Below are 23,677 nucleotides of genomic sequence, written 5' to 3' on the forward strand. Positions count from 1 at the left end.
AACACTGCTAATGGGGTCTAGAGTTAAATGAAACACTTCACATATATTTTACAGTTACTAGACAGTGATTATTACTATATTCCCTTTAGAAAAGAGGAAGCAGGCACAGAGAGGTTAGCGCGTTTACCCAGCTAGAAATTGTTGGCGCTGAGATTCGAACCTAGACAACTTGACCACGGAGTCCCCATCTTTAATAGCTCTACTCTGTACTGCATATGCATACACATACAGAGACCGAGAGATTATTTGAGGCAGATCAGCCTTTTGGGGGGGGGGGGGAGAAGGGGACTTTCCCACCCAGCACTTAAGAGTGTTTTTCTTTTTTACGGGGTGTATCTTTAGATGTAAGCATGGAAGTAAGAAATAGAATATTCGAATTGTTTTCAGAAAGGTACAAGAGTAAAGGAATAACTCCAGCAATAATATCAGTTTACCGACCCTTTACCTGGAACCGAAATAATATCTCCCTCCCCTCATTTTTATTAAGAGCCTTGCTTTATTTGGAAACTCTTAAAATAAGTGGTCATATGATTAAAAAAAGCAGCGGCGCGCCCCCTCCCCGGCGGCGGGGCGCAGCTGTCCGCACCTCCCCCGCGCCCCGCCGCCCGCATTCCAACTCTCTGAGGTCACGGGCCGCCGCCGCCTCCCCAGATCCGCCCGCCTGCCCGCCGGGCCCAGAGGGAGGGACGCACGGCCCGGGTCGCTCCACTGCTCCGGCCGCGCGTCCCGTGCCTGTCTGTTCGTCGGTCCGTCGGTCTGTCCTCCTGTCGCTCCGGCCCCCGCCCAGTTTCTTTGTGCGGCGCTCCCGGCCGGTCCCACCTCCAGGCCTTTCCCGTCACCGCCACCGCCGCCGGACTCTGCCCAGGGGAATGGTCTGCGGGCCGAGGTTTTGGAGACAGGAAGTGAGGCGCGCGAGCCCCATGAGCGCGTCGCGGCGCGGGCTGGCGTGCGGGCGCGGCTGTGGCTGCCGCGCGGCGGGACCCCGGGAGGCGGGCCGCTGAGCGGGGCGCGCGGCCCCGAGGATGCGGGAGCGGGAGCAGGTGAGGGCGTGGGGCCCCGGCCGGCGGGCGGGCGCTGGGGCCGAGCGGTGGGGTGTGTCCGCCCGCGGGGACCCCGGAGCGCGTCGGCCAGCCCTGGCGTCCCGGAGGATGGGTCCCGGCTTCCAGACCCGTGGCAGGAGCGTAACAAAGAGAAAAGTCTTCCTTTCCAGGTTCTCCGTCATCTAGTTGAGGTCCTTTCGAAAGGGGGTCTTGAACTTCTATTCTGAACTCCTTGGCTGATTGTTGCGGCTTAATTCTGGATCAGGGGTTTAACAGTCTTAGGCATATTTGTGCCTCTCGGTATATTAAAATGCGAAATTGGGCAGATAACTTTGGCGAGAAGGCAAGTAGGGAAGGATTGTTTGGTGATGACTTGTTTTTGGAGTAAAGAGTGTTTACTCTGGAAAAAAGAATTCTTGGGTCTGCAAATTCCGACTTGTGATTTCTGCAAATCCTGATTAGATTGGCCACTCTTGGCATGCACGTCTTTTCTTTTTTGCTGAGAAAGCCTTATAATAATAGCGTATACTCGCAAACACACTCAAAACACTCCGTGTGCTCTGACAACCGCTGTATGTCTAATGAGTTGCTGACAGATTTTTTTTAAACTTTGGGATATGACAATTTTACTCATAGTAGTTGTCTGTCTTGTTTCTAGGGTATTTTATTCTTGAGTATCTACGCATATTTGTCCATAAGAAATATATTTGATACTATAGATCTATATATTACTCTAAAGATGTCATATACTCTGATTATTTTAAACTATCACTGGCAAGATTACAAGTGGGGGAGGATCTTGGCAGTAAGGAGGGAAATGACAGGATTCAGAGCTACAGTGTATTTGAGAAACTTTTGAAAGGGGATGTGAAAACATTAAAATGAATTAACAAGTGTCTCAGACTACCTTTTGAAAAGTGGAACAGAATTTAACATGTATCTCTTATTACATAACAGAATGGTTTTGTAGAGAAAGTATTTGGTAGTTTTTTCCTTCAAAAGCGAATTATGAATTACCTGTTTAGTAGACAAGTTATAATTTCAGAGCTTTCAAATTATTCCATATTACTTTATACCTGAAACAGACCCCCTAAAAAGCAACTTCTATTTCTACTCCATTTGAACATTAATAATTTTGGCATGATTTGATAGTGAAAACTACATAACAGAAAATTAAAAGGTATAAATCATTGATAAATTTTCTAAATCATTAAACTATTATTTTAACACAGTAGGTTTTATATAAATAAGCAAAAAGCAAGCTGTTCTAGTGGACAGATCTTGGGGGCAAAAATGCACCCTGATATTCACACCCACATTCACACCCCAACTTTTTATATTACATTATAAAATCTACCTAAGTAAAGAGAAAACGTTGGCTTTTCTTTATCTCTGATGCAGTAAAACATTTCAAATCTCAGGAACAACTGAAAGTTTTACCCTGCATTTGCTTAATCAGAGCTTAAGTTAATAATTAAGTTATATGGTATAATACTTACTGCCTTCAAGGCATCGGTCTATCTTTGTAATGAAGAGTCTACCATACCTGAACGCTTAATACAATTACTCATCTTTCCTCTGCAGAAATGCAGTATCTTGTCTCTTCGTCACACTAATTTTGTTACCATAATTTGTATGTAAAATTGAAATCCACCACCTCATCTCATGAAAGGTATTTAATAGAATATGAGGTGTGGTATGTTATATAATCTTTTAACTTTTGTATTATACAAACCCTGATAGCTTATTAGACAATTTTCTAGTCAAAAGCTTATTAAAGTTCTCATTTCTTTTTCTTTTGTTTTTTAAAGATTTTATTTATTTGACAGAGATCACAAGTAGGCGGAAAGGCAGGCAGAGAGAGGGGGAAGCGGGCACCCTGATGAGCAGAGCCTGGTATGGAGCTCGATCCCACAGTCGTGGGATCATGACCTGAGCTGAAGGCAGAGGCTTAACTCACTGAGCCACCCAGGCACCCTAAAGTTCTCGTTTCTTGATTTTTTTTTTCATTTTGCCTCAACTGATTTATAAACTGACATAGCAAAGAGCATTGAAAACTGCAGGTGGAGACCATATCTTTTTAAAATATTTATATTACCTCCTTTATGCTTTAACTTATAGAAGGTACTCAGCAAAAATGCTGTTTAAAACAGCGCTTTAAGTAGTCCTAGTTTTTTTCCTTTGGCCTTCTTCCTCTGGTCCTTGTTTTTAACTTACTTTTCTGGCTATCTGGGCATAACCAGAACTCCAAAGGCAAAAAAAACAAACGAAAACACAAACAACAAAAGCAAGGAACAAAGAAAACCATGGTGCGGTCCTTACTAGAGATAACAGCCGTGTATGTAATTATAGTATGCATGTAATCTCCTTAAGGACAGCGACGGCTTAGGGTTCGTCTTAGATTTCTCGCACTGCCCACTACTACGCTGCCTTGTACTCAGAGACGCAAATACACTTTTGTGGAATGGAGTTACAAAATGTTAACTTTGGCAAAGCCTAGTGAGATGGCTACACGCAATTCTCTAGCTCTGCCTACTCCAGCCCTGTGTGCCCCATCATCTCTGAAACCGAGACGCAGTCAGAAGAGCGGAAGAGCGGAGGACTGGGAACGAGGCACCCGGGATCCATTTCCCAGCTCAGCCCATCCCCGCGTGAGGCTGAGAAAGCCGCTTCTTTCGAGGCCCGGGTTCTGGGTCTCCCAGACGAGAGGGCTGGGGGCAGACCCGGCCCCTCCGCGCGGTTCCCCGCCCAAGTTCAGGGTAGTCAGCCTCCGCCGAGCCTCGCTGAACGATTCGTCTTATGGGGCAGCCTCTATTCAGAAAAAACAGAACCGAAAAAACCCCCAGTGGGTGGGAACCCTCCCAGGATTTTGTTGACTCGTTACACCCAGTGTAAAAACCTCCAGCCGCCGCTCACGCTCAGTTTGCTCCAGCCCAGGAGTTACCATCAACACGTGTGTTTAAAAACGTTGTAAATCACGCATGGGCGGGGGGTGGGGAGGGGGTCTTGAGGTTCCAAACAGGTTGCCAAACGGACCCCGCCCAGACCCCTCCACCTCCCGTAGGTCTTGAGCTGGGTTCTTTAAACATTCCCTCCGGGGGCAGCGGGGGGCAGCTGGGGGCCAGTCCTTCGCTAGCGCGTCCTTCCGGAAATGCGGCGGCGAACGAACGAGAGTTCCGGGATATCTGAGGCTGCGCGTTGGCCCGGCAACGCCGCGGGCTTTTCGGCCGGGAGGACGCGGGGGAGTCGGAGCCCGAGTTCTCTGCTGTTCCCTTGGTTCATGGGCTTGCTGAGCTCGGTCCGCCCCTTGTTAATCCAGAATGGCGTTTAAGTCTTCGCCTGCCTCGGTCTCTGGGCCGCGGCCCTCCGTAGGTGAAGGCCCACCGCCTCTTAGGCGTCCCCACCCATTGGAAAGCCGGGGCCACCCTTTTCAGAATTTCCCTGCTTTTGGTGGTAATCGGGTAACAAGCACTTGTAGGGTCTTTATGATTTGTTAATCAACCCATCAATTTGGTGACGTTAATGTTTATAAAGCAGAAACGGCCCTACACATGCTTGTTTCACCTCGCTTGAACCCCACAGCTGCCATATGTTACCGGGGATGATTCCTCCCCTTTGGGTTCAGGGTTCATGGGTCTAATGGGGTTTGGACTTTTACCGAGCGCTTCTCGAGGTGTTTTGCAGTTATCGCCCTTAAGGGCTGAAGAACCCCGACAGTTGGCGTCTTAGGGAGCCAAAAAGTTCACTGTAAAAAACAAAACTTCAACGTCGAAACACTAATGCTAGCTACTAAATTTGGCGGTTGGGTAGTGCCAGCCGCTGTCCCGTCCGGTTTAATCCCGAAGATGGCCGTAGGTGGTGATCGCTATTTGTAGGGTTCAATGAGGGGTGGAGTCTGACCCAGGGGCTAAGGCAGTGCCATGATAAACTTCCTCACTGCCTCCCAGATCCTGTTCCTGCCTTCTTTTTCCAGGAGAGAGGGAGAGCTTAGTCTTTGGGTACCTCTTTCCTGATTTTTATTTTTAAAAACTCAGAGGCGGCGGGGGGTGGGGTGGAGTAAAAATAAAAACTCCGTTCGGAAGTTGCTATTGCCCCTGTAACTGGTGTTCCTCTTTTCCTCAGCACTGGCGTGGATGCTCCCTTCACCCGTCCTTTGGGGACTCCGTTGTTGTTTGATGGCGGCAGCCGCTGCTGGGTGAGCAGCCGGAGACTACCGTACTCCTCCCGTCGGGACAGGATCGTTTTCTCCCGCCGTCGCCACCGCCACACAGGTGGCGGTGCTTTTCCCTCTTGACCTCTCCGCCACGCTCCAAGGGACAAGAAGATGCCACTGCCGTTTGGATTGAAACTAAAACGCACCCGGCGCTACACTGTGTCCAGCAAGAGCTGCCTGGTTGCCCGGATCCAGCTGCTCAATAACGAGTTTGTGGAGTTCACGCTGTCTGTGGAGAGCACTGGCCAGGAGAGCCTGGAAGCTGTGGCCCAAAGACTGGAGCTGCGAGAGGTGAGCCCCCCTCAAAAGGCTGCAGGCTTCTCTAGCCTGCCTTCGTGCCTTCTTCCTTCCCTTTTTTAAAGACTTTATTTATTTATTTATTTATTTGACAGAGAGATCACAAGTAGGCAGAGAGGCAGGCAGAGAGAGAGGAGGAAGCAGGGATCATGACCTGAGCCGAATGCAGAGGCTTAACCCACTGAGCCACCCAGGCACCCCTTCCCAGACATTTTAATGCATGCTGGCTCTGTGTTTTCCAGGTAGGTCCCTGGCGGTGATGTCTGAGTCTGCAAGCCCCTCTCTCTGTGAAGAAGGAATCTAGAGCAAAGGGTTTTTCTTTGGGTGTGCCCCTTAAGATCCCTAATAGTGCTTGAGTTTTGGAAGTGCTTATATTTGTTCCCTTAAACTATAATCCAAAATCAAATAGTAATGCATTCAGGATTGTCCACGTTCCTTTTTTTTAAAAGATTTTTATTTATTTATTTGAAAGAGAGAGAAACATGAGCAGAGGGAAGGGGCAGAGGGAGAGGGAGAAACAGACTCCAGTGGGGAGCCTGATCTCAGGCTTGATCCTAGGACCCTGAGATCGTGACCTGAGCTGTAGGCACACGCCTAACCAACTGAGCCACCCAGGTGCCCCCCAAGTTTTCCTTTTCTAATATAATCCCAAATGTGTCATCCTGATCTAGTACACTTTACTGATTTCAGTTACTCATTCAACATTCATTGACTGTTTTGCACAGGCCAGCAAGCCAAGATTGTAAAGATTTATTGTCTGAGTTTGAATTCTGGTTTCCTCACCAACTGGTTGTTTAACCTTGGATGAGTTATGTGACTTTCTGGGCTCCAGTTTCCTCATCTGAATCATGGGGATAACAGTGGTGCCTGATGCTCAAGAGTGGTTGTGTGATTTAAAGTGCATGTAAAACCAACACCTTTTTTTTTTTTAAGATTATGTATTATTTTAGTAGTCTTTGTACCCAATGTGAAGCTTGAAACCACAACCCTAAGATCAAGAGTCTCATGCTCTTCTTTCTGAACCAGCTAGGTGCCCCAAAGCCAAAGCTTCTAAGAACAGTCTGTTATAGTTATCATAGGCAGGTTTGCCCTGGAAAAACCCCTAATCTCATCTGTAGGAAGTTGTAGAATCCTCAAGGACCCATATAATGTCTCAAATTTAAAATGCTGTATTAGGCCTGTGAAGAAAAGGGCTCTAATTAAATGTTAGGACCCTTCCTGTCTTTGGCTGCTTGACTCTGGGATAAGAGAAAGATGGAGGAACTGGTTATTCCCTGTAAATGCCTATGTTGTATTCCTAACTGAAAGTCCCATTATTGTAGTTCATAGCAAGTTAGGAATAGATAAACTGTACCCCTGGTGACTATTCAGAATCATTTGATTATTCGATATTAAAGACTTGTTAAGTGCCAAGGACATATGTAGGAGGAGCATATGCTAGTGTTGACACCAGTAAGGAAACAGGCTGATTCATGCTACGATGGGGAAAGTAGAGGGTGCCATAGACAATAGGGACAGATAGCAGAGGGGAAAGGGATGGTGCAGGGTAGACTTGCCAAGGGTGGAAAAGGCTGTTCTGATAAAGGAGCTGCAGGCATGAGGCCAGCGATCTACCTGGAGCTTTAGGTGGGAGAGGAAAGGCTGAGAACAGGGCCACATAATGCCAGGTTTGGGGTTTGTCCTGAAAGTAGTAGGGAAGTTAGTGAAGGATTTTATTGTATCTTATTTATTTTTAAGTAATCTCTACACCCGACGTGGGGCTTGAACACATGACCCCAAGGTGAAGAGTTTCATGCTTCTCTGACTGACCCAGCCAGGTGCCCCATTAGTGAAGGATTTGAAACAGGGGTTTGGTGTGATTGTTTTTGTGAAGAGTAGGTCTTCTGGAGAATGAGTAGAAAGGAGTAGTTGTTGTGCTGCAAATGGTAGTCCCTTGGATCTGGATGGGGATGGAGAGAAGTGGCTGGCATCTGCAGGAATTTAGGACCTACCTGCCAAGTGTGGAGAAGCACTAGCCAGAGGGTCCAAGCTGATACTCAGGTTTCCAGTAAATGGTGGAGCCTGTAACTCAGAGAGGAAGCATAAAAGGAAGAGCAGGTTTGAAGGGGTAGGGAGAGTTGTGTGGTGAGATCAGTTCTGGAAGTGCACAGAGATGCCTTTTGGAGATGTTGAGCAGGCAGAGGCCTGTGTGGGCTTGGAGCTCAGCTGGGGTTAAGGATTTGGGAATCATCAGCCTAGGTCAGTTCATCAAAGCTGGGAGAAGGCATGAGGTTGTCTAGGAGAGAGAAAGAAGATGTAGCAGACCCCTGGATTTGAATAGAGGAGGCCGAGCCTTAGGAAGGAGCTGGAATGGAGCACCAAGGAGAAAGTAAACCAGGAGAGCCGGCCTCAGTGACCAGCCCTGCTTGTTCTGCTTCCATCACCCATTTTTCCTTTTTTAAAATATTGGTTCTTTTTTCCTTTTCATTTCTTCTTTCTTCACATACCAGGTCTGCCTACAGCCACTGCAGAATCAACTCCTTGAGGAACTGTGGTTAATTTATTTTTGTACCCAGGGTACCAGGCCTGGAATGTGCTCAATAAATACAGGCTGGACTGAACCCACAGGCATTGCTTTCCTTCTCTGTTAGTCAAAAAGTCCAGAGAAGTGGGGCTCCTGGGTTGGCTCAGTGGGTTAAAGCCTCTGCCTTCGGCTCAGGTCATGATCCCAGGGTCCTGGGATCAAGCCCTGCATCGGGCTCTCTGCTCAGCCGGGAGCCTGCTTCCTCCTCTCTCTCTGCCTGCCTCTCTGCCTACTTGTGATCTCTGTCTGTCATATAAATAAATAAAATCTTTAAAAAAAAACAACACACACACAAAAAACAGAGAAGTTATCATCACTTGTTCGAGGTTACGGTCCCCAGGAATAAGCACCTTCATAAAGCTGTGGGTATCTAATGAGACTGATTTTTTTTTTTAAGATTTTATTTATTTATTTATTTGACAGAGAGGGAGAGATCACAAGTAGGCAGAGCAGCAGGCAGAGAGAGAGGGGAAAGCAGGCTCCCTACTGAACAGAGAGCCAGATGTGGAGGTCTGAGGCTCCATCCTAGAACCCTGAGATCACGACCTGAGCCAGAGGCAGAGGCTCAACCCAGTGAGCCACCCAGGTGCCCCATGAGACTGATTTTTAACCAAAGAGTAGAGTGCTTTGAGACGGGGTAGGCGTGAACTGTGGGAAGTGTCTTGCCCTTGGACAGATTATTCCAACATTTCCAGTATTTAATGACAGTCATGGTTAGGAAGTTAGTCTCTATAGCAGATCTTCCTTGTAAAGCTCTAGAAGCTCTGCTGTGTCGCATATAAACAGATGGCTCAAGCCCCAGGCCTAATCTAACCGAACGACCCAATGACGGTTCAGAACATCTCTGAGTCAGGGTGACACCTGTTCTGCCTTCGTGGCCACACATACGAGATTCATACCAAGAGCTGCTGGTGTGTTGTCATCTTGCACTCTTCTCTCATCAGTCAGACTCAGAATCATCATAGTATGTAAATTTGGCCGAGAGGCTCTTCTACTTGCCCACATTTCAGTTGGGGGAGAAAAAGTCTTTATTGGCTTAATCGAATCCTATTTTACTTCTGTAGTAAAAATTATAAAGGCTATATGTAACCCATCACAGCAGTGCCCAGAGGCTTTAGCTAGTATTATATCCCTAGTATTTTATTTCTTAAGCTGGTTGTGTGAGTGTATGTTTGTTAGTCTTCATATTTTTTTTTGAATGTCTAAGATATTTTATAATACATTAAGAAACTACAAACTGGTTAATGTACTCATTTCCAATTTAGTTAACTTAGATGAACTTTTTTCTTTTAAGATTTTATTTATTTGAGAGCAGAGTGCAAATGAGAGCTCACAAACAGGGGGAGCAGCAGAGGGAGAGGGAGAAGCAGGCTCCCTGCTGAGCAGGGAGCCTGATGCAGGACTTGATCCCAGGACCCTGAGATCATGACCTGAGCCAAAGGCTGATGCTTAACCAAATGAGGCACCCAGGTGTGCCTATATGAACTTTTTCTAAATTCACCATAGTTGAGTGGTGAAGAGTAACTTTCAAAAATGAAGGAACAGGGACGCCTGGGTGGCTCAGTTGGTTAAGCCGCTGCCTTCGGCTCAGGTCATGATCCCAGCGTCCTGGGATTGAGTCCCACATCGGGCTCCTTGCTCATCAGGGAGCCTGCTTCTCCCTCTGCCTCTGCCTGCCATTCTGTCTGCCTGTGCTTGCTCTCTCTCCCTCTCTCTCTCTGACAAATAATTAAATAAAATCTTTAAAAAAAAAAAAATGAAGGAACATTACCCCCACAGGAAAATATTGCTGTTCATTATAGCAACAGCCTCAGAGCTGTTGAAATTCTCTGCATATTATTCATTCTGAGTTTCATGACACATTTTCAAGAGAGGTTGTGAAAACCTTTGTAGAATTTAAGGAGAATTAGAAAATTTTCTCTCCAGTTTGGAAGGTATACGTTACAGAGCTTTGATGGAGGTGGTGAGACCAGAGGGTGTGAACTGAGCAGGGTCACCTTGATGTAATCAACACAGTTTAGAGTCAGGTGCTTCAGCTTAAAAACCTGTCCCCTAGGGAAGTCTGGGTGGCTCAGTTGGTTAACTGTCTGCCCTTGTCTGCCTTCGGTTCAGGTCAGATTGATCCCTGCATCAATAAATAATCTTGGGGCGCCTGGGTGGCTCAGTGGGTTAAAGCCTCTGCCTTTGGCTCAGGTCACGATCCCAGGGTCCTGGGATCGAGCCCTACATCGGGCTCTCTGCTTAGCAGGGAGCCTGCTTCCTCCTCTCTCTCTGCCTGCCTCTCAGCCTACTCTCTCTCTGTCAAATAAAATCTTTAAAAAAGAAAAATAAATAAGTAAATAATCTTAAAAAAAAAAAACCCAAAAAACAAAAACCTATTGTCTTTGGGAGTAAGACCTGTGCTACCCCAGCTGACTGAGAAGGATATATAAAAGCAGGATGCCATTTAGTAATTTGCAATGAGATATGGAACCACTAAGGACCCCAAGTATATGTGTTCCCTGGCCAGGCCATGTTCTCCCTGTAGGCAGGCCACACGGGAGCCAGAGCTGACTAGAAGTTGCTTGGTGAGCATGGAACCAGAGAGTGAAGCTGCCCTGAAAACCTTCCTTCTCTTCTTAAGGGGAAGGGTGTTGCCTCCGGGACCAGACAAGTTCCTTTGAGTCTGAGTATCCTTTCTGGGCAGTCCTTAGTTGGGTACTACTTGTATTTGCATCTTGAGAAGAATCTTTAATAGAGTGGTTAAGACGTTTGCAAGTTGAAACAGAAGAACTTGAGTTTGGACCCCAGTGCTGCCATTTATCAATTATGTGACCAATTAGCTATGTGATCCAGCCCAAGCGATACACAGCATCACCACATAATTCATAAATCAACCATCCTGTCCACGTTATGCACATCTCTCCTTCATTTATAACAGTTTACATAGGTAGAGATTTTTTATCTGCAAAAAAACCAACATAAGACTGAAAAAGGAACTTTTACAATAAAAACATTTTTTCTCCCCCCAAAGATTTTATTTACTGGAGAGAGAGAGAAAGAGTGAGAGCATGGGCGGTGGGGGAGAGTCGGAAGGAGAAGCAGACTCCCTGCTGAGCAGGGAGACCAACGCAGGCCTCAGTCCGATCCCGGGACTCCAGAATCATCACCTGAGCCGAGGGCAGTTGCTTAACCAACTGAGCCACCCAGGTGTCCCAATAAAAACATTTTTTAAAAAGTGATTTTGTTCAATTACATTTGGAATTGAATTTTTCAGGTCCACTGTTTTTCATCTGTGGACTGGGGATAATAGTAATAGAGGTACCTACCTGGTAGTGGCTGTGAGGATTCAGTATTACATGAAAAACATTTAGTAGAGGACTTGGTATGTGAGAGGCTCTCAGCAAGGGTGACTGTTCATTCCTGTTGCTGTAATTCGTGACTCCCATTTCCATGTTGTGGTAACTGACCAGCTTCTCTTCAGATTGATTCTTTTGTAAATATCTTGTGTTCTCTTAGTAAATGGAAAAAGCAGTGTTTATTCATAAAATGTTCTTAGAGTAAAAACAAGTATAGTGTCCATTGGTAATCGTACTTTTCATGTTACTAAACAGTTAAAATTTTAGTGTACCATTGTAATTTAGCATCATATTTGAACGTCTTTTTCATGCCACTTGATATTGATTTGTACGGGGTCACTGCCTCAATGCCCTCCCCCTTAAAAACAACAGAACTTCAGTAGGTTTTTACTTCTCTATTAGCCTATTTCTTCCCACTTCTTGTCAGCCTCTGATTAGAAACAAAACAAGACTTATGAAGTTTTGTATTAAGGTTTATTTTTTTTCTCTAGGGTATGTCTTTCTGAAGGATTCTGTTTATTTATATATATATATATTTTTAAGATTTTATTTATTTGACAGAGAGAGACACAGCGAGAGAGGGAACATAAGCAGGGGGAGAGGGAGAGGGAGAAGCAGACTTTCTGCCAACCAAGGAGTCTGATGTGGGGCTCGATCCCAGGACCCTGGAATCATGACCTGAACCGAAGGCAGACGCTTAACAACTGAGCCACTCAGGTGCCCCGTTATTTTTATTTTTTTTTTAAGTAAGCTCCATGCCAGGCGTGGAGACCAATGCAGGCCTTGAACTCAAAATGCTGAGATCAAGAGTCAGACGCTTAACCAGCTGAGCCACCCACGTGTCCCTAAGCATTCTTCTTATTTTTTCCCTAAGCATTCTTTTTAAATCTTGTATTACATTTGATAATCATATTTTTGTCATATTGTCATGGGTCTTAATTAGATTCATTGCAAATTATTATTTCTTGTACAGGGTAACTTCCTTTATCATAAAGTCTTTATTCAGCTTAATTCACATGTGGTTGGTGGTTTTTTGTTTTTTGTTTTTTAAGATTTTAAATGTCCAGTTAGGAAATGGAACTTAAAACACCCTGGGCTTTTTTTTTTTTTTTTTTTTTTTTTCTAAAGTAATCTCTATGCCCAACATGGAGCTCAAACTGAGGACTTGAGATCAAGAGTCACATACCCTAGGACTAAACCAGCGAGGTGCCCCAAGCCTAGAGGCTTTTAAAACAAAAACACAAACTTGTATTTATTAGGTAATCCCTATCCCCAAAATGGGGCTTAAACTCATGACCCCACAATCAAGACTCACATGGTCTACCTACTGAGCCAGGCAGGAGCCTCTTCTAAAATTCTTCTGAGGATGACTTTTTCATGTTTTTGCTGTGATACATTATGTGTTAGTTTTATATCACTCTGGCTACTTCTGAGTGTTGTGTGTGTGTATAGGGAAAGGGGGATTCTCACTGGCTGCATAAGTAGTGCACATACATAACTACAGTTTTATTTTATCTTTTTTTTTTTAAAGATTTCATTTATTTATTTATTTGACAGAGGGAGAGAGATCACAAGTAGGCAGGCAGGCAGAGAGAGGGGTGGGGGAGCAGACTCCCCGCTGAGCAGAGAGTCAGATGCAGTGCTCAATCCCAGGACCCTGAGATCAACACCTGAGCTGAAGGCAGAGACTTAACCCTCTGAGCCACCCAGGCACCCCCATAACTAGTTTTAAAGTTGAGATCAATACTAAGTCATTTGGTACAAAATCAAGCAAAATTTACAAGTTTTTCCTGTGGCCTCTCATTTTAAGATTATAATTAGGCTTTAATATTCGGTTGTTCTGTGGTGGTTTATCACAGATGTTCAGAAAAAATTTTTTAATTGTATTTGAATTGTATCACACATATGTCAAATTTTTATTCTTTAGAATGTAAGCTCTATCAGAGTAGGACTGTTTCATCACCTGTGTCTATAATAGTGGCTTGTACCTTACAGTATGTTGTTGCTGAATAAATGTCTACTTAGTTTAAAAACTAAGGTTCTTGTTTTGAATTTACATTGATAAGCATAGGCAGCCACTCAGTTAAGTCAGCCTTTATTTGTTGTATGATTTTATTTGCTGCAGAGAGTTGAACATTTACAAAGCTTTAAACATAGGTAGAGGGGCGCCTGGGTGGCTCAGTGGGTTGGGCCACTGCCTTCGGCTCGGGTCATGATCTCAGAGTCCTGGGATCGAGCCCCGCGTCGGGCTCTCTGCTCAGCGGGGAGCCTGCTTCCTCCTCTCTCTGCCTGCCTCTCTGCCTGCTTGTGATCTCTCTGTCAAATAAATAAATAAAATCTTTAAAAAAAAAATAAAATAAACATAGGTAGAAAAGTACCTTTTTCTTGAGAATTTTCTTTCTTTTTCCCTTTGTGGTTTCTTCTGAAACACTTAGAAAATGATCAGGTTTTAGGGACTCCCTGAGGTAAGATTACTATATGAAGGGAGTGTTAACTTCTTTTGAATAGATTGTTCCTGTAATGTTTTCTGGCTGGTGGGGAAACTTTTTGGCCAAGGGACTTGTTGGTATAGAGAGGGATCAAGTATATAATGCAAACCATTACTCTAAAGCACAACTTTAGAAATTGTTCTTGGCCATCAGAGTGTTTTATTTTAAATTAGTGTCTTAGGTATTCCAAATATCCACTGACCTTATCTTGACTGTTATCTGAGTAGACCTCAAGAATTTCATGCGTATTTCCTTTTGCACTAGCTGTTTTCAGTTGGTCTCTAAAAATAAACTGGAGTATGTGTAAGGTGAAAAAGTATAATACCTGCAAACTTTTCAGCCTTTTGGGCTGAATATTTATTTATTCAGGTATGTAGGTAATAAATCAGATAAAATTGATGTGTAGATAAGTATCAGTAAATATCTTTGGTTAGATCTGTTGGACCATCTGAAGCAAATATAAATTTCAGATTGGCCTCTCCACCTAGATAAAGAAAGCTTTCCAAAATCCAAAACTGATTAAAATGAGCAAGGATTGGGGCGCCTGTGTGGCTCAACTGGTTAAGCCACTGCCTTGGGCTTGGGTCGTGATCTCAGGGTCCTAGGATCGAGCCCTGCATCTGGCTCTCTGCTCAGCGGGGAGCCTGCTTCCTCCCTCTCTTTCTCTCTGCCTTTCTGCCTACTTGTGATGTCTCTCTGTGTCAAATAAATAAATGAAATCTTTTTTAAAAAAATGAGCAAGGATTTTTCTTGATTTTTAGGTTTTCTGTTACTTTTTTTAAAGATTTATTTATTTTAAAGAGAACGTGAGTTAGTGGGCGGAAGCAAAGAGGGGCAGAGGGAGAAAGAGAATGTCAAGCAGACTCTCCACTGAGTGTGGAGCCCAACACATGGGCTCAGTCTCATAATCCTGAGATCATGACCCAGGCCAAACTCAGGAGTCTGTTTCTTAACAGACTGAGCTACTCAGGTGCTCCAGATTTTCTGTTACTTTTTTCATCTGGTCTAGATATTTAAGACCTGATGAAAGGGGTCTAATATAAGGGTGCCTGGCTGGCTCAGTTGGAAGAAGATGTGACTCTTGATCTTGGGGTCATGGGTTTGAGCCCCATGTTGGGTGTAGAGATTACTAAAAAAAAAAAAAAATAATAAAGTTAAGAAAAAGCCCAACTATATAAATAAGTAGAGGAATTATTAATACAAACATGTAAATGTTATCTATTTTAACACAAGTAGCATCACACAAGTTATTACGGAATTTAGAAACCTGTTTACTTAATGTGGAGTATTATCCAACTATCACTTTATTTCTAATAAATTTAAGGGCTGATAGTCTGTGATGTTTTTCTCCCAGTATTGGATTTTTCACTTCAGAGATGTTAGAGAGGTCCTCAAGTCTGCCACATTCATGTAGTCTCATCACCATGTGGAATTAAGCATAAATTTACTCATGTGCAGAGGTTTGTGAGTTGAATTACAAAATGGTGGACCTAAGGAACTGATGGTGTTTTGGGAGCTCTCACTAAGTTCTGTCATTGCCTTTGATGTATAAAGTTTCAGATTTCATTCCTTATAATACCGAAAGTTTTAGTGACTTTCTGCTGCTCTCCTTCTGGATGGATAAACATTATTGTGCTGGAAGCTTAATATGCCTTATCGCATTTAATCCTCATGTGGAATTAGGCATTACCTTCCCATTTTATTTTATTTTTTTAAAGATTTTATTTATTTATTTGACAGAGATCACAAGTAGGCAGAGAGGCAGGCAGAGAGAGAGAGGAAGGGAAGCAGGCTCCCTGCTGAGCAGAGAGCCCAATTCGGGACTCGATCCCAGGACCCTGAGACCATGAACTGAGCGGAAGGCAGAGGCTTAACCACTGAGCCACCCAGGCGCCCCACCTTCCCATTTTAAAATGTAGAAACAGAAGTTCTGAAAAATTGGATGATTTGTTCTGCTAATAAGTAAAAGAGTCAGAATTTGAGTTTGTATCTGTCAGACTAATGCTTGAACTTTGACTTTTAAAGTTATAGTGGTCATGGACCCCTTTAGAATCTGACAAAAATGCAGAGTTTTGCTTACAGTTTCAGGTGGTTCATGGATACCCTCTCTGCCAGTTCATTTATGAGCCAAGCTGTGGGCCTAGAAGCCTCTCATAGATGAAGCAGTCTTTCCCTTGCTCTCAGCTTAACAGGACCTTTCTTCTCTGATCTTTCCTTCTCCAGATGAAGGTGCTGGAAGAATAGAACCTTTGTGAACAATTCAAGACCTTCGTATTGTTTTGTTTTTTTTTTTTTAATTTTATTTATTTATTTCACAGACAGAGATCACAAGTAGTCAGAGACAGAGAGAGGGGGAAGCAGGCTCCCTGCTGAGCAGAGAGCCCGATGTGGGGCTCGATCCCATGACCCTGGGACCATGACCTGAGCCGAAGGCAGAGGCTTTAACCCACTGAGCCACCCAGGCACCCCAAGACCTTCGTATTTTGAGGGAGAATAATTTGCCTCTTAAGTATACTTCTCCCCACCTGTACCCACAAATGTCCTTTTTGAATGGTCTTTATCTTCAAATCTCAGGAAAGGACATTTGAGGTATTTGTTTCCTCATTGGGACATCTTACTCCTTTTTTTTTCTTTTTAAGATTTTATTTTTAGGTAATCTCTACACCTAACATGGGGCTTGAACTTACAACCCCACGATCAAGAGTTGCATGCTCCACCAACAGCCAGCCAGGCACTCCAGGGACACCTTACTCTTGAGGGAAAATCTCCTTTCAAGGAGGAAAAGGAGGAGGTTGTGAGTGGGAATGCCTTCCTTATACCTCTTATGGTAGATCCACACCCGTCTTCCTTACCAGATAGTACCTTTGTGCCCAAATAATAGGTGTGTGACAGTTTTTCATTGAACGAATGGATGACTCATACTTCTACTTATGCATTAGCCAAATTCACTGGTCAGTCGTTGAGCCCTGTATTTCATTCTTCTTATCAGAAACACACCTTGAGTTGTGGGGTTTTTTTTCCTTATTAAGAAGTCCTTTGTTCATATCACTTTTTTTTCTTTCTTTCTTTTTTTTTTTTTTAAAGTAACTCCATGCCCAGTGTGGAACTCAGTGCAGGACTTGAACTCCTGACCCTGAGATCAAGACTTGAGCTGAGGTCAAGAGTCAGACGCTTAACCAACTGAACCACCCAGGCACTCCTCATATCACTTTCTTAACAGTATGTTGGTTTAGCAAATATTTTCCTGTTTGGTTCTCCACAGTTTTTTCATAAATAAATGTCACTTATATTTATTTTTTAATGGACTGACAGAATATCCAGAGGCAATTTAAATTCTCATGACTTAGCCTAAGATGCTAATTTCACTAGAAGAAACGATGTATGTCACAAATCATATATGAGAAGTAGCAACATGTATTAGGCATAACTTTTCCATGCAGGGTTTGTGTACCTTTCTGTAGTAGATTTTCTGGTGAGATCACTAAAATGAATGTAGGGGTTAGACTTATAACTAGGACAGCATAATTACATAATTTTGAATGAGCTTTAACTGAGCAGGCTAAGAAAATGTACAAGGATTTAATGCTGGTTGGTAGCAGCTCATTTTCTTTGTGAATATAAAAACAATTTGCCTTTGTTCAGTTGTGTTACAGTTGTGTAGCTGGCTTAGACTTTGATTTGACAAATTCATTTTGATGTCAAGTGAATTTTCAGCCAATTGAACTTTGTACCATTAGATTCAATTGTAGTTGGCAAAGCGAGGTTATGTGGGCAACAAGGTGGACTTTTGGTGCCACATGAACTTGGGTTCAAATCCCTGCACACTACCTGTGTGAACCAAGCAAACCAACTTTATGTCTCTGGATTTTGTTTCTTCCGTGTGTAAGATGGTAACATATTAATAGTAAGAATGATAGCTGTTTACTGGGTACTGACTAGATGCCAGGCACTGTACTAGATGCTCTACCTATGTTTACTTTATCCCCCAGTATATTGGACTTCCTTCCTTCTCCCATCATCTCAGAGATGGAGTGGGCCAAAGATGGACAGCATCCAGACCAAGGGGGGAGGTCCTGATGAGGACATTTATTAACTGGCAACTCTGAGAGTTAAGATATCCATTATAATATTCTTTCTTTTCCTCCCAGAGTTTGGTGTGAATCATCTAGAAAATAACCTTAATTATCATTCACCCCTGTTTTACACTTACAGATAATACTTAATCAGATACATATTTGACTTGTTTTAAATTTAATGACTGGTACCTGTTTTGAAGTTAGATTTATGTTTGAATGGCAATGTAAGGAAAAGAACACACAAATTCTGTATTACACTATGATAACATAAAGAAAAATGAATCCTGTTTAATAATGAAGACTACATCTAAAATTATACAATATTTGTATAATACATCACCCAATACCAGAATGCAGACTTCACTGTACACTACTCTTAGTCTTAGTCCCTGGCTGGGGCAACTAGCGTGACAGTCCCAACTAGAGTTCAGGTCTTCCGCCCCTGGTTTAGCATTTTTCCATCAACATTGCACTGCATTAAGCCATTGTCATTTTCCTAAAGAAAAGCAATCTGTGTTGGCATTTTCTTTCTTTTTTAAAGATTTTATTTTATTTATTCAAGAGAGAATGAGAGAGAGAGAGTGCACACATGAGGGGGGAAGGTCGGAGGGAGAAGCAGACTCCCTGCTGAGCAGGGAGCCCAATGTGGGACTCCGTTCTGGGACTCCCAAGATCATGACCTGAGCTGAAGGCAGTTGCTTAACCGACTGAACCACCCAGGCGCTCTATTTATTTATTTGAGAGAGGGCGAGAGTGAGAGAGCATAAGCAGGAAGAGTGGCAGAGGGAGTAGCAGAGGGAGAGGGAGAAGAAGTCTCTCCATTGAGCAGGGAGCTGATGTAGGGCTAGATTGTAGGACCCCGAAATCGTGACTTGGGCCAAAGGCAGAGGCTTAACTGACTGAGCTACCCAGGAGCCTGAAGTGTTGGTATTTTCTAATAACTTATTTTATTTATTTATTTATTTATTTATTTATTTTAAAAAATATTTTATTTATTTATTTGACAGAGAAAGATCACACGTAGGCAGAGAGGCAGGCAGAGAGAGAGGAGGAAGCAGGCTCCCTGGTGAACAGAGAGCCTGACATGGGACTCCATCCCAGGACCCTGATATCATGACCCGGGCCGAAGGCAGAGGCTTAACCCACTGAGCCACCCAGGCACCCCTCTAATAACCTATTTTGAAAGGAAATAATTTATTGTAAATTTTTAAAAAATTGTTTCTAGTTATTTTTTTAAATTTTAAAAAAAGATTTTATTTATTTATTTGTCAGAGATGGAGAGAGAGAGCACACAAGCAAGGGGAGAGGCAGGCAGAGGGAGAAGCAGACTCCCCACTGAGCAGTAAGCCCGAAGTGGGAATTGATCCCAGGACAATGGGATCATGACCTGAGCCAAAGGCAGTCGCTTAACTGACTGACCCACCCAGACATCCCATCTAATAATTCATTTTAAAAGGAAAGAAAGAAAAAGAACAAGAAAAGTTACCAAAAACAAAACCTAGTTAGTGAAGGAAATAGTTAAGTATAGAATTTCCTATACTAAAGAAGATGTAATATGAAATTTTCTACTGTTTAAGGGAACTTGCAAACTGTGGTAAGAGGAGCTAATATTACTTGAGCCCTTATTTTGTGTGAAACATTTTTTAAGTGCTTTGAATATTTTTTGCTTATTTTGGTCCTCAGCAATCCTTTGAGGGAGGCATTATTACACTCCTCTCCACTTTCCAAATGGTAACACAGGTGTTAAGTAACTTTGCTCATGCTTCCAGGGCAGAAACCACAACTGGAGTAGCTCTTTTGGCTCCTCTTTGATCAGCAGCTTTCTTCCCAGCCTGTAACTGGGCAAGTGACAGGTGGCCTGCCATGGAGTTCGTGCTTCTAAGGACAGCTTGGCACAGTGCAGCCTCCCAAATCTGATGGAGACTGTCTTGAGATATTTGTTATCATTTATTTTAATTACTACAATTTACTCTTTTGCTGAAAATATGTTTTTGAAGTTACATCAGGCACAGAAAGATAAGCCTGAGAACAAATACACATCTTATAATTAGGCCAGCGAGACACCATGGGGAATGCCTGAAGTCCTGAGGGCAGAGCTGTTTGATCAGGAGCCTTCCGTGAACCTGTTCCCTGGCAGAGCTGGCAGTATCAGGCTGATGAAATGGACCCCAGGAGAATTCTCTGCTGAGAGATTTTCCAAAGCAGTAGCTGGTTGCACTGCTGTTATTGGAACTGGGGTGGGGACGGGGGCTTCTAGAGTCTGAATCTGCATCGAAACAAGAAAAGTGGAAGAAGCAGTGGGCCTGTCGCCGTGCTTGCTGCATTCTCTGATGGAGCTGAGTTGCTGTGATTTAGCCACTGTGCATGCAGGTGTGGTTCCACCTGTTCAAAGCATCTCACACCACTCAAGCGTTTCCACTCTACTATTTGTGAATCGTGAGCACTGTAAATTGTTACTCCATTTTAATTCCTCTTCTGCAGGTCATGATTATCTTTATTGTCTATTTTTTCATTGAGACTTTTATATTTCTTGAGTATAAAATAATTGGATATGGGATAATGAATAGAGGAAACTCCATTATCCTTAATACCACATACATATTTATAGCCAGTTTGTTCTCTTCTACAATAACAAAAGTATCTTACTTCATGCATATTAAATAGCACTTCTCAGAATAAAATGTAACTGGCATGATGGTATTTAAGCAATTTAAAAATATAGAGTGTATATTTATGAGTTATATACCTTTACTTAGTTAGGTACCCTCTGTGCCTTGGTCCTCAATGAAGAACATAATTTAAAAGGAAATCCATTAAATCCTTAAGTGTGGCCTTTGTTAAGGGGAACCTTATAAATAAAAAAGGGAAAAAATCACTTTCTATGCCAAAAAAGGAAACGGTTTTGCTCTTGGAGCATTTGTGTAAATGGAAGAAGTATTTGCTGTAACTGGAAAATCACCTTGTAAAATATGTGGAAAAAATAGTTATTTCATGTATGATGAAGGCATGAGTTTTAAACTTTGATTAATGAAGAAAACAAGTAGAGTTTTTAAGAAGCCTGGGAGTTTATTCATGTGTATCTATTTAGGATTTTAACCACAAGAGCAATTTTCTTGATTTTATAATCTTCAGGTCTTTCATGGTAATACTAATTTAAGAACAGTGGAACTGGGGCACCTGTGTGGCCCAGTGGGTTAAGCCTCTGCCTTCAGCTCAGGTCATGATCCCAGGGTCCTGGGATCGAGCCTGGCATTGGGCTCTCTGCTCAGCAGGCAGCCTGCTTCCTCCTCTCTCTCTCTGCCTGCTCTCTGTGTGTGACATCTCTCTCTCTCTGTCAAATAAATAAAAAATATCTTAAAAAAAAAAAAAAGAATAGTGGAACTGTTGTGCATTTTATTTTTTTTTAAGGTAGTGGAAAATAGTTGGGAAATATTCTTTCAGGCAATTCAAATGAACATTGATTTGATTCTTCATTAAAATGTATTTAGGCCCATATTCATTTATAGTTCTAAAATCGAATTCCCTTTATCTCTCTATGGTTCCACCTTCCCCACATCACAACCATATCTAGATAACAGGATACAACAATAATTTCAACCTGACAAAAGTGAATTTTAGAAAAATAAGCAGCTATTCATAAATATGCTCACTTCAGTTCTTCCTTTTCACTTTTATACTGTACAGTTACAACTTCTAGAAATATTGCTCACAGTACTCACTGTCTGGCAAGACAAGATAGAAAAAAAAAGAGGAGTTCAGGAAAATATTAAAATTAAAAACATTTTATCCCCTGGGAATTAGTTGGGATAAGATATAGATATAGGTATAGACATAGATATCTATATATCAGATCATGCTTTCTCTCTTTCTCACTCTCAAATAAATAAAAAAAAATTCTTTTAAGATTTTTATTTATTTATTTGACAGCAGGAGAGCACAGGCAGGGGGAGCAGCAGAGGGAGAGGGAGAAGCAAGCCCTGCGCTGAGCAGGGAGTTTGATGTGGGGCTTGATCCAGGACTCTGGGATCATGACCTGAGCTGAAGGCAGTTGCTTAACCAACTGAGCCACCCAGGCGCCCCTAAATAAATAAAATCTTAAGAAAAAAAGACAGTCCATTTTTTTAGAAATTAGAGTATAATATATTTTTTTAAAGTTTGTTTGTTTACTTTTTGTAATCTCTACACCCAAATTCAGGACCCTGAGATCAAGAGTCATATATGCTCACTCTTCTGACTGAGCCAGCGAGTCACCTCACAGTATAACATAATTTTAGAAGAATGATTTTACTGTATTTGGGGATCACTGTATTCTTCCTAGCATCTCATTGTCCAGGATAGTAAAGAGAAAATATGTGAGAGGTCATCTATGTAAATAGTGATTCCATTTCATGCTTTAGACTTTCTTTCAATATATCCCTAAAATTAGCTTATCATTTGACTCTTTTCCTAAAAGTTGAATGCTGCAACAACAACAAAGATCTGGCCATTCGAGGAGTTCAGTTACTTGAACTTCAGTTTAGTAAAAGTTTGGGTGTAATGAGAAGACCAAAATGTACTTTTGATTGTTGTTTTCTTAGTCCTCATATGTGCTATAGTGATCTTGTGTGTTATCACCTTAACCACAAAAATAGATAATATGTTATTTGACTAAGGACAGAAGAAAATGGAAGAAAATTAAACAGATGAGGGAAAAAACACTGTCTGTTTATGGCGCCGTGACCACCATACTCTCTGTCAAAAGGAAGAGGTACAATGCTTCATTATTTATGGCACACTCAGTGTAGAGGTAAGCTCCAGGCTTGAATTAGGTTAATACGTGTTAACTACCCTTGTTAGATGATCTCTACCTCGGATAGGCTTTATCTAGATCTATCTCCTCTCATCACTTTCCTGATGAAAAGTCTTCTGACTTCTGCCTAGTCTAAGAAAAGCATCAGGATAAAATTATAGTTGCAATTTTATATGGGATTAACTTTTATCAAACTCAGTGCATCAGTGGCTTAAAAAACCTTCCAGCTAAATCGTGTGTCCCTTTGCTCTGCTTTAAAAATAGTACAACTAAAAGACTCTTAAAATAATTAGACAAGATATGACTGGAGGATTAGAAAAGGGTTTACATTCTGACAAGATGTGGACCTGCTTATAATAGCTTGGGTCTCTTTAGATGACTGTGATTTGGGGGGGTGCCTTTTACCCAAGCTCAACAATTTGTAAACTGTCTTTCCCTCTGAACAAAAAGCTTAGTTATCAAATCACCTTGTTCTCTGGGTAAATATTTGTTCATTTAAAGGAAGTTAGCCATATTGTGTCTGAAAAGATAGCAAGTTCTGTAAGTAACTTTTGTTTTTACTGTAGTTTACACAGCAGGCACAAGTATCTGTATCATTTTAGGGGAGGAGCTGTGAAAACTTTTAAATAACAATGAAGATATCATTGAATAACTTTATGAAAACTGCTGACATGTTCAGAACAAAATAGGAAAGAAAGGGTGAGGGTAAAAGTATTCGACAGTGGAGAAATTTCACAAAAATCTGTTCGGTGATAATTGAGCATTGATCTAGAGGATGCTAGAACGCTTTACTGGAATTCAGTGGTTTAGGATCTTTTACTGGAATGAGTTTCCCAAAGGTTAGATCAGTTCCTCTGTCACCAGTGAGAGTA

At 42.5% G+C, this 23,677-nt stretch overlaps 1 protein-coding gene across 1 annotated transcript in view; it reads left to right on the top strand.

Moving 5' to 3' along the window:
• The first annotated feature begins 1,004 nt into the window (after positions 1–1,004).
• Positions 1,005–23,677, top strand: part of LOC111148586 (protein tyrosine phosphatase, non-receptor type 21) — a 76,674-nt gene continuing 54,001 nt past the window's right edge. Inside the window, exons 1-2 of the mRNA XM_022505278.1 lie at positions 1,005–1,040; positions 5,163–5,544. Coding sequence (XP_022360986.1) covers positions 5,365–5,544 — 180 coding nt within the window. The 5' untranslated portion in view covers positions 1,005–1,040; positions 5,163–5,364. The remainder of the gene's footprint in view (positions 1,041–5,162; positions 5,545–23,677) is intronic.

The sequence above is a fragment of the Enhydra lutris genome, unplaced genomic scaffold (genome assembly GCF_002288905.1).
Source record: "Enhydra lutris kenyoni isolate GAN:26980312 unplaced genomic scaffold, ASM228890v2 scaffoldscaffold20, whole genome shotgun sequence".
NCBI classification, from domain to species: domain Eukaryota; kingdom Metazoa; phylum Chordata; class Mammalia; order Carnivora; family Mustelidae; genus Enhydra; species Enhydra lutris.